The following is an 11,284-nucleotide window of genomic DNA, read 5'->3' on the forward strand; positions in this document are numbered from 1 at the left end:
CCAAAATAGTTGTTCCTTCATATTAATTTTTTTAAGAAATATTATCTTCTCTGGTTCAGTGATATATCATAAATACAGTATTTTCCAAGCAATGAGTAGGGAATAGATTTCCTGTGAATTTTCTTTAGCTTTGAGGAGTTTAGACATCATCAAATATTTTGCTCCGAGACATTGACAGGTATCTTCCACCAGGCTGGTACCTGCAGAATAAATTTTAAATATGAAAAAGTATCAAGGGAAATAGAAAAATAAAGACCCAAGAAAACATATAACTCTCACTGAATTCTTACTCCTTCAATCTCAACGAATTACATGATCTGAAGCTCTACTGAATTACTGTTTCCATGAGAATTTGATAGGCAGTCATTAAATTAAATCTCATGTGACCAAGAAAAGCAGTGATATGAATACTGGGAGTCTTAAAGAACTTCGTTTCCTGATACAAAGAAAAGAAGTTGAATGTTTTTGTTGAACAGAACTTTTTCTTAAGAAAAGAAAAGAAAACAAACAAACCAATCCCCAAAACCAAACCAAACAAAAACCTAAAACCCAACAAACAAAAATCCCCCAAACAAACAAAACCCCTCCAAATCAGCAAAACCCAAACAAAGGAAAAACCCAACCAGCCAACACCAAAACCCCAAATCCCCAAACAAACAAACCCCTAAAATCAAACAAACAACCGCATCCAAAAGTAGTTTGGGTGATAAACAGTACATCTCAATGGGTATTCCTAGGAGAAATAGAGTTTCAAAGACAATGAGAACAAATAGCTGCACTCTTAGTGGGAAAAAAGCCTCACAAATTGTTGGTCAAATCTATTTAAAAGCATTTTAAAAGCACGTACAAGTCCCAGTGAAAGCACAGTGTACTTCCTCTCTGCAGTACTTACCAAAACCTGAACAGACTTTATGCCAGAACCTAGTGTTCCTAATGCTCTTACTGTCCTAAAACACTTGTAACTACCACAGGAGCTACAGTTTGAAAAAAAAAAAATCAATGTTACATAAGCTATTTTTAAGTGAATTGAAATGTCATATATAATTATTCTTGATTTATTACCTCTATGAAATCAATGCAGGTTCCTAAAAAAACCCTCAACTAAGCTCTGTGGCTCCAGATTTTCTTAAGAAAAATAAAGTTCAGAATGTTCCACTCTGCAAAATCTGTATAGGTGCCAGAAGACTTCAGATACTGTACCTGAAAGTATTTGCTCCAAAAGAATGATATATGTATATTCCTATTTTTGCAGACTATTACCCCTTTCTCGCTGTACAGAAATCAACAGCTGACAAAACTGCTAGCCTACATCTTTAAATTCTCATGCTTAACAAGAACCCGCTTTTGAAATGTGGTGACACTGGACCTACACAAGTTAGTTGTTGATATAAACTAATATTGCTGAAATTATCTGAAAACCTGGCAGTGTCATTCAATAGTGCGATTTTGGCATTTATTTTTTGATGTTATAGATAAAAGTCAACTGAAACCATTTATGATTTTTTTTAGTTGGACTGGGCATGCTAGTTGTAGCTAAAACATAATGTAAACTATAAATTTTATATAGGAATTTAAATTATTTATCACTAAATGATTCTACATCGTAACTACCTAGATAAAAAAGCCCCCATAAAATGTACTACTTGTTTCTTAAATATGAGAAGATCTTAGCAGTCATGAAAAATACTCTATGCCATGACTAAGGAAATTTGCTGTTGCAGTCACACCCACAGAATCACAGAATTCTCTATTACAGACAGAGCTACACTGTTCAGCTGGGAACTTTTTGTTCAGTAATTTCAGATTTAATTTACTCCAGCTATTCCAAGATCTGATCCCTAGGTGTATTACTGAAACTACGGGTCCTGTAATAGTCAGCTTTCTTTCTTGCAGCCCTTTATGACGGTTTTTATACATGGATATTAAGTGAACTTTCTAAAGTCTTCTAGGATATTAGAGAAAACCTTATACTGAACATATGCAGGTCATTGTCCAGGTTTCTGTTTTTATATGCAATATATGCATATATGCAGAATTTTTCAGATTATGCCAACATATAAAATGATATTCAACTCAAATCCTACTGAGACATTTTTTAAAACATGGAAAGCTTTCAGGTTTCAAGTGGTTTTAAAACAATTACCATATCATGGGGAAGAAGGAAGAAAGGAAAAGAGCTAGGTAAAGTGGTAATTTTTGTTTATAAAACAAACCATTTCATAGAGGTGTCATAGGTCAGAATACATTGTAAATACCACATAAGATTCCTCACCTTCCAGAGTCCGATTCAAGAGGGTCATCATTAATTGAGTCTGCATTAAAATCCAAAGGTTCTGCATCCTGGAGAAGTTCTATTCTGTCTCTTTCAGTCCTACCATTTGATCGGGTATACTTTGATAGCGCTGAATAGATAAAAGGAAGGAAAGACACTCATTTGCTCTATGAACACCTTGGAGAATGTAAAGTCATCAAACTTTAAATACGAGAATAATAAATTGCTACTAAATCATCCAAAGTTTAGCTATGATGATTTAGAGTAGGTTAGATATTAAACCAAATCCGACTACAGGCTCAAATTCATAGTATTTCATTTCTGTATCTCCATGGCAACTACAATTATCATTTTGCCCCTCAAGTAAGATGAGATCTACTTTGCAAAGAATGAAAGAATGAAAGAAGTTACATGTAAATTTTACCTTTAAAACAAACAGATGAACAATCATTCATTCATCTTCCCAACCTCCCACTTTAATTGAGCTGGCTGAAGGGTTGGGGTTTTTTTTGTTTTTTGTTTTGATTGTTTTTAAGGAGACAACCTTTTGAACTAATGAAATATAGTGGTTTTTGCAGCTCACTCTGCCACTTTCATTAGGCCGGTACCTGCACCTTGTTTCAGTATTGAAATGCCACATACTCCTTCAGTCAACATTAAAATATAAGTTAATATAATCTCAGTTAGTCTATCTCTGAAAATGTGAGTTTCCAACTTTGTAAAGAGGAGGGGGAAGTCTATCAGAGTTGTCTCAAAAGCATGTTCAAAGCTTCCCTTCTCCTCCAACTTTTCCCTTCTTTTTTTTAAATTTCATTTCTTACTTGTCATTAGCTTACAAAAGCACACAAAATACATAAAAAACATTAAGACTGTGACAAACTGTTTGGAAGTATACAGCATTCACAAAGAAGTTTTTTGCCAACAGACATTATTAAATGAACATGTATACACTCATGTGATATATTACTGATTTTTCATTTATTGGCCCTCTATCTGACAATTTCATTATTCCCATCTGGAGAGCTGATTTGCAACTAGAAGAGGTAAATTTAAGATTTGAAACTCCAAAGTTCAAGACATACCCTAAATAAAATCTCTTTGTTGAAAACTGCTACTCTCATTGCAGTCTTTATATGCCCCATAAGAAGACCAAGTCATTGAAACTAGCCAGAATTCCCCAACCTCAACTAGATGAAGCACTGAAGATGGGAAGAAACAGAGTACTCTTTTCAGTTGGCTTTAATGGGCAAGATGGCATTGTACCATAGAAGGGAATATATAAGCACATCAACTAAGACAAAAAGGAATATATTTGAAGCTACTCACATAGTCAGAGTGATGCAGACAAGATATTAAAATAATAAACCAAATCAAACTCCCCACAAACCCCATAAAGCTTACGTCTATTGGTATTGGTCTCTGAGAAACTGGATTCTTTTTGGTCTGTGTGGACAACTCTGTTTCTAGTGGAATCGTCTCTATTTCCATACCGCTCCTTCCATTCCTGGAAAAAAAGATAAGGAAATGTAAGTGATAAGGAAAAAGCAACACAACAAAAGCCTATGGAGGATCAAGAAATATTCCAGATCTGCAATGCAGAGCTAATTGGTCAAGCACATCAGTCTATGAAAGCAATACTTTAAAAGTGTTCCTGTTATCTTGATACAGTTATCATGATACAGGGAGAATTTTTGGTTTTTATTTTAAACTCAAGATACATTCCTTCACTAAACCAGTTACCATAATTATCCTTTAGAAAAAAGACTTGCAGAAAACAAACTACGTATTAAATATGCACCCAAAGTTCACTACACTGCTCCAAATCATGGTTGGAAGGTTGCTTTTTTTAAGTTCTACTTCCATCTAGTGGTAGAATGGAAAAATAAACAGAAGCAGATGGCACCAAAAAAAATTTGGACCGGCCATGTTTACTAAACTTGCTTTTCTGTTATGTTTCCATCCCATCGTGTTTCAGTATGCAAACATTTTAGAACCAAGTATAATGAAATATTAAAGAACAAGATATCTCATACGTTTATTAGGAAACAGCTTCATGGTTCAACACAAACTTTTCCTCCAAAGCAACTTTTCCATAAAATTGTTACAATAACTTTCAGATTCATATCTAGATCCCAAATTATGGACTGGTAGGGACTGTATACTCGAAGTTACTGTACTAATTTATGCCATGTTAGTTCTAAGCTGCAGAAGGATCAAACATTTAATCACGATCCAGTAAAAGATAATTGTCTCAAAAGCCTGAAGAGTTTCAAGAATTAAAGCACTACAGTACTTAATGCAAACTCAAAAAACAGGTAACAGCTGAAACTGAGTTTGCTGTTGAACTAAAATAGTTTCTTAATGTTAAATAATTTCAGTGTATACTAAATGCAGCACGCATTTGCTACTATTTTCTTAAACAGTAAATTCAAGTTCTAAAATTATGCGATGGGAAGAAGATCCGAAGAAAGATCTATCTGTCCTCATTGTACTGGCTGTCATCCAGAATTAAAGTATTCCTGAGCTTGAAAAGCCAAGAGGTTTTAGTCCCAGTATTATCCTACCTTTCTGCAGATAACTTTTTTCTCTTCCTTTAGTCAGTTCTTTTTTCATATGCATCCTTTTGATCTCTTTGTGACTTTCTATACTAAATTCCAAATGTTATAAATAAAGGGAAAACTAAAGCTATAGTTAACTGAAGCTCCTTAAAATGAAGCTGCCTGGATTACTTTTTATCCGGACTGACTGTCTTCACAAATCTTTCAATTCATTATGCACTAAAAGTATGATTTGAATAGAACTTTCTATTTGTTACTCAGTGGTAAAATATAATTTTGTCTTAAATGTAATTCCCTCCTCTGAAAACAAGCAAACAAACAAAAATCTGTGCCAATTACTTTCCAATGAGCACAGAAAGCAACAGGTAGGTTTGAGAGGAGTATATAGTCCCTATTTTAGTGAACATGATGACACTGCAACTACAGTTATTTCAAGCAGAGTAGTATCAACATAAGAGACTGATAAAAAGATTATTCTGCATCCTAGAAATCAGGACTGTTTTATAATGCTTATTATACCTATTGGCATACGCTGTTCTCACAGCACAGTGAGTAACAAAAGTGTCCAAGTAGTGTGACAAGAGCCTGTCTCTCGTTCTTTAAAATTAAAATGTGAATTATGCCCCTGCCAGCCCTAGCCAAGACTATTCTCCAAGATTGAACTGACTCCATCAATTATTGGGGACTTACATTTTTGTGAAACAGATCATGCTGAATTAAATAGCAATGGCAAATCCTATCAGATATTACAGTGTATTTATATTGTAATTAGCCAAAACAATCTCATACCCTTCTTCGGTTTTCACCTTCTTCCTGCCTTTGTCGTTTTCTTTTCTCTATATAAGAAAAAAACCAAAACAGCTGAGGTCCATGCAAGAAAAATCATTACCAGTATTTTTTAACAAACAATTATTAACAATTTTTTTAATAAACAAACAAATTTGGATGAAAATCCAAAGTTAACTAGTTAAGATTCTTATTGAAATAGATAGCTCATACAATTAAATGAAATCAAAAGACAAAGCTGCTTGTCTATCATTATGGAGTTTCCTGTTAGAATGAATTAATCATGATGGTATCTTGGGTCAAGGTGTGACATTTGGATGCTGGCTAACGAAAACAAAAAAATCATTGGAAAAAGTATGATGTTAGGAACAAACTTGAGCATTATCCAATCAAAATCTTGCTGAAGTTCTGTGAGGCCCAAATTACGAGCCAAATAGTTTGTGTCTGTATCTACTATTAAGCTGGAAATGTAACATCACAGCATCAAAGAAATAGTAACCTCTTGTTTAAGGGAATGAGAGACATGATTCTTTCTCAAAAAAAAAAAAAACCAACAAACTCACAAACAAAAAGACCTACTACTCTAACTAAATTTAGGTTTTTTTGTAAACTATGAAAGAAGAATAAAAGTATTCCACAATATAACATTGTACCCAGAGATTTTAATTTCTACTCATAGCTTTTAACAACTTTCAAGAAACACTTTCAATATGAATTAACATTAAAAAATAAAAAGCTTTCCAAACCAGCAGATAATTATGGCTCTACAGAACAACATGCTTTCTGTGATAAAACATAGTCAAGTCAAACAGCAATAAATTGTAAAAGAGATGTCAGAGTTTGGGCAGCTCAATTTACATACTACACAAAGGAAGATTCAAATGAGTTCATGCAACATTTCAGATAAGCTTCCTGCAACAACATGGATGTACTCTGTAGACATACTAGGGTAGACAACCTAACTTACCTCTTCTGATTAGCTCTTTCCCACAGAGGTCATTTCGCTATCCCCCATGAACTGCTGGAATCCCAAAAGATTCAAACAACGAGTTCCTAAACTGGTAAAGCAGGAGAAGCAATTTTGTTTGTTAACTTACAGCGAATAATTTAGAGATATTACAATGCAAAACGTAAAACAAATTACTCAGAAATTGATGGACAACTCAAGTAATAAAGCAATATAGAAGAAAAGACAAATTACTATACTGAGAAATCAGAAAATTCACAACAGTGACATGTTCCTAAATCCAATTGAAAGTGATGGAATATTGCTATTCAAATTGAGGGATAACACTGTTCAGAGTCCGAGAGGAGCAATTTAAGATAAGAGAATTGCTTGAAATGTTCTCAGATATAACAATCTCATTGACTCTTCTTTGCCAGAAGACAATTACTATAAAGATTCTGCCTATTAAGATTTCTGTGGTTTTGAAACAGTAATATCAGGAAAGCCACCTTCATCTCAGGTTTCACTCGGAAGAAACGTCTGCCATACTCTTAAGCTGCAGGGATGCTGGCTGAATACCCATTAGGCAGCAGTCAGATAATAAGCTTGCTCCACCTTTTTTAACCTAGTCCTTGAATCAGACAGCATTAAACTACTTTCACCTTTCCAACATCACACTTGAGAACACAACTGCTGGTTTTGTTACTGGTTTTATCCAAACTGGAGCATCGGTATCATGTTCAAAGTTGGCTTAATTGTATATTTATGCTGAAAAGGTTTTTTTACTATACTACCTGAACTTTAAGACTGCTGCACTGAACAAAGGAGACAGCTTTCCTTGATCGATTTTAATCAGTGTTTTGCATGCACCTGAATATTAGAGGGCATTGAAGTCCTTGCAAAGCAAGCTCCTCTCCTTAGTTTCTTCTCTTCCTTTTCACTATGGCATTCCAGACCCAGGATCACGGACAACAAGTCACACAAATTATTTTCTTGGTGGTGGCTTTCCTGTTTTTTTTTTTTTATTTGTTGTTTTTTTCCCCTCCACCACCATTTTTGTACCCTAACCTAAAAGTAGGCACAGAAAATAAGGACAGGATCCTTGTTGTCTTACTATCTATGGATGCACATAGGTTTTTACGGACATTTTAAGGCATTTTACTACATTCTACTTGAGTCATGCGAAATTGACGAAGTGAATATAAATGTAGCTGAGCAGACCTAAAGTATCTCAACCCTTACAGCACTCAAAAGTAAACACTTTGAAAAGTAAGGATAAAGCAAGCATATAACAGTATTTTCTGAAACTATGCCTACAGTCTTCAACCAATTGTGCCTTAGGGAAACAAGATCAAATGATTTAAACCACTATATTTTCAAGCTGAAGTCTGGTACAGATCAGAAAATAGTTGTGTCAAATAGAAAGTTTATTAACTACAGTTTCTGTTAATGCTTCTTAGTTTATTAGAGAACATTGCTGAAAACAGTTTCCTCATGGTAATTTTAATCTAAACAGCAGAATCTAAATGTCTGCAGGCTCCAAAGTTTGAACAGATTTGACCTCAAAATCTAGGAATGAAGTTTAATGGAGGAAAAGCCCCCACAACTCAGTTATGAGCTAATATAATAAATATTCTTGAAATGTTTACATTTCACATATGTAAATAGCTATGTATTGGTCTAGGTTTTGCATTTTTGTTATTATGTCATAACTCAACTGCTGGAAAAGGAAAAAAGAATATCTCACTGATCACTGAAACTAGTATTATTAATGTAAAGAAACACGGAGGATCTGTCTTGCATGTAACTTACCTGAAGTATGTGGCAATACAGAGAATGACAACAAGCATTGGGTAATATATATAGAATCCATCTGCAATGAAGGACAGCACTCTCATGGATCCCATTATCTGGAAAAAAAAATCCAAGAACAAGCTATAATCAGATATTTTCTACATATATCCATACAGATGTCCCATTTTACGGTTTTCAGTTCACAACACACAAACACACAATCCTTTACACTTACTGAAAATTGGTAAGTATCATTATCACAGATCTGATTCAGACACTTGACCCAGAATAAGCAGATACAAACGTTGCCACTAACAGTGTGTTCACTTTGAGGTTTCTAAGATGCTTGATCTTCTTGTCTCACCTAATCCAGAACCACTTCAAATCCAGTGCATCGTTTTTCTTCTGCTGTGAAAGGAGTCTCTGGGCAACACTAAGAATCCACTTGCTAACAACAGAGACACGAGATGTAACCTGCTGTGCTGCAGAAACTGTGGTCCAGTTAAAACCAAACTCACTGGTTTTTAGTGGCAAGTTAGGCTTGCTCCTAGTCTATGAAGATGCCTCATATGCTAAAACTAGAGGAATCTAAAGCTTTTAGGAAGTGAAGAACAGTCTGAACTCTTCACAATAATACTTTTCTTTCTTAGGATAAAGAGACCTAAACAGAAAAATTGAGCTATTGATGACTCCAGGCAATCATTACTGAACTATAAGTTAGTATTTCTACCCTGCGTGATACTAATGAAAATACTTCAATATCTGAATCTTAATATAAGAAATATTTTAAAATATTGTGTCTATTTTCCAAATCATATAGACAGCTCAAATCCACATTTTCTGTACTTACAGATGTATAAGCAGTTGGCTGAGTGTTTTTGTGAGAGATTGTTGCATCCATGTGGGTCAAGCCCAAAAAGTTCAAGCATAATGGTGGAGTCAGACGGCAAAATAACCTACACAAAGCAAGAAGCAACAGCATTTAAACCAATTTATTGCAGTAATAATATTCAGAAGTCATAATCTGATATATCACAGAATAATGATATATCATTAGGATTCATACCCATATGATTATAAATGAAAGAATATAAACGAAACTTTCGTGGACATCTTCAACTGAGTATCTGACAGAAAATCTGCAAAATATATGCCACATACTCACATGCCACTGAAAAGGAGACTGTATGCATCTGTCTGATGATGTGAAGCTAAGTAATAATAGTTAAATACACGGATCCTGAAGACAGTAGAGTAAACACAGATACTTAGGAAAAAGATGGTAAGAAAACAGGCCATCTGGGGGAAAAAAAAAGAAAAAGTCACTTCAATGTAGAACTCTACTAAAGGTTTTAATGCATTCAGCACATAGTCTGTGCATGCAATAGGCTGACTGCAGTCTGATTTTTATTTTGAGATGGGACAGTAACACCAGCTCTCACCTTCTCCAAGAAACTTCAGGAGATTTTTTCACCAATTTAAATTGAGAAGTATACTTGTAACATCCTGCATTTCATATAACGACAACTGACCCTTGGAATATTTATTCTACTTTTTGTTATGTAAATGAAATTGCTGTAATTACGTTGATAATTACTATGACTGATTTGGCATTTCTTCCCACAAAAAGAGATAAAAATAAGTCTTTTCAATTCAACCTATTTTGTTAATATACTGGAACTTTTCAGCTCAGTTCCTTTACTGATAGCTTTGTACATGCATATGCTAGCTACACCTGAGAGTGGATTTCTGGTAAGCAGCAAATTCCTGTTTAGGAAAAAGAGGTCACACATGGCTGACTAGACACAAAGCTCCGAGTTAATGTTTCACAGATTACTCCACACATGATATTCAGTTCAACTGGGTCACACCCTCACCCTGCATTGGAGAGTTTTAAGAAAGTGGCAAAAGGCAGACTCACTCCTCAGAAACAATGTTTGGTGCCACATGTTCTAGAGACCTTCTGAAATGCTGTGGTAACAAGTTACCTGGAAAATTTTTCTTAAGTGATTATCTCAAACTTACCTCTATGTATATATAGTTATATGTCTTTTCTGCCAGCTGTATGAAAACTGCAAACAGTGATAAAACTGGTTTTGTGCTGAAAAAGGTGCACTCTGACCACACAACAATGACAGAGAATGTGGCCAGAACAACGGCAAGCACCCTGTAAAACCATGGTCGTAGAAGGCATTCCCAGTACCACTCTGGAAAAAAACAACACACACACACACACACAACCGGAATGGGTTAAATGAAAATTACACAACCAGAAGTTGAACTCCCTCACAAAAACTGTTACGAACTTCTTGGACACACACCCTTAAAATGAAGGCCAGAATCTATGGGTCACACACTTAACTTTAGGGGTCTTCCAAAGCCTAGAGATCTGGCTCAGCCCTAAGTAATCATACGCAGAACAGGAGAAAACTGGGTGGAATTTGGGAGGCAAATTTTGCAAATGGACTGGGGAGAGTGGAGTGTGCAGAACAGAACTCTTCACTTTTGGCACAGATACTACAGGTGATGCACTTTTTGTTTGTTCATCTGTTACTCTCTCCGAAACAAAGCTTAGGCTTTAAAATGGTACTGTTCTACCCTGGAAATAACCCATTGCTACTGCACAACAAATTAGAAGTTAAAACATGACTGGGAAAACACACTTTCTGAAAAGATGCACAAGCAGCTGCATTTCCTTATGTTCAGAACATGACAGACAAAGAATCTTTTCCTCTTTGCTTTACTGGAAGAGTGGTGTCATTTCAGTAATATTCCACAAACACTAAAGGTAGCTGTGATCCAATAATTTAAGTTGCTAACTTAATAATTTGTTTTCTTTCTTCTAAGCCTTCGAAGTTTGCTATTACAACATGTAACTGCTTTTAAGTTTATATTTTTATATATATATATATATATAAAATATATATA

At 34.9% G+C, this 11,284-nt stretch overlaps 1 protein-coding gene across 1 annotated transcript; it reads right to left on the reverse strand.

Moving 5' to 3' along the window:
* Positions 1-139: 139 nt before the first annotated feature.
* Positions 140-10,563, reverse strand: LOC104406213 (LMBR1 domain-containing protein 2-like; the record flags this gene model as incomplete). The annotated part of the gene is given in 10 exon segments (XM_010015132.1): positions 140-200; positions 2,273-2,402; positions 3,674-3,776; positions 5,620-5,666; positions 6,584-6,607; positions 6,610-6,674; positions 8,375-8,472; positions 9,207-9,312; positions 9,522-9,655; positions 10,382-10,563. Coding segments are annotated over 10 exon segments (950 nt in total), but the record flags the coding sequence as incomplete, so codon positions are not given.
* Positions 10,564-11,284: the final 721 nt, after the last annotated feature.

This window comes from Nestor notabilis, unplaced genomic scaffold (assembly GCF_000696875.1).
Source record: "Nestor notabilis isolate BGI_N333 unplaced genomic scaffold, ASM69687v1 scaffold8475, whole genome shotgun sequence".
NCBI classification, from domain to species: Eukaryota; Metazoa; Chordata; class Aves; order Psittaciformes; family Psittacidae; genus Nestor; species Nestor notabilis.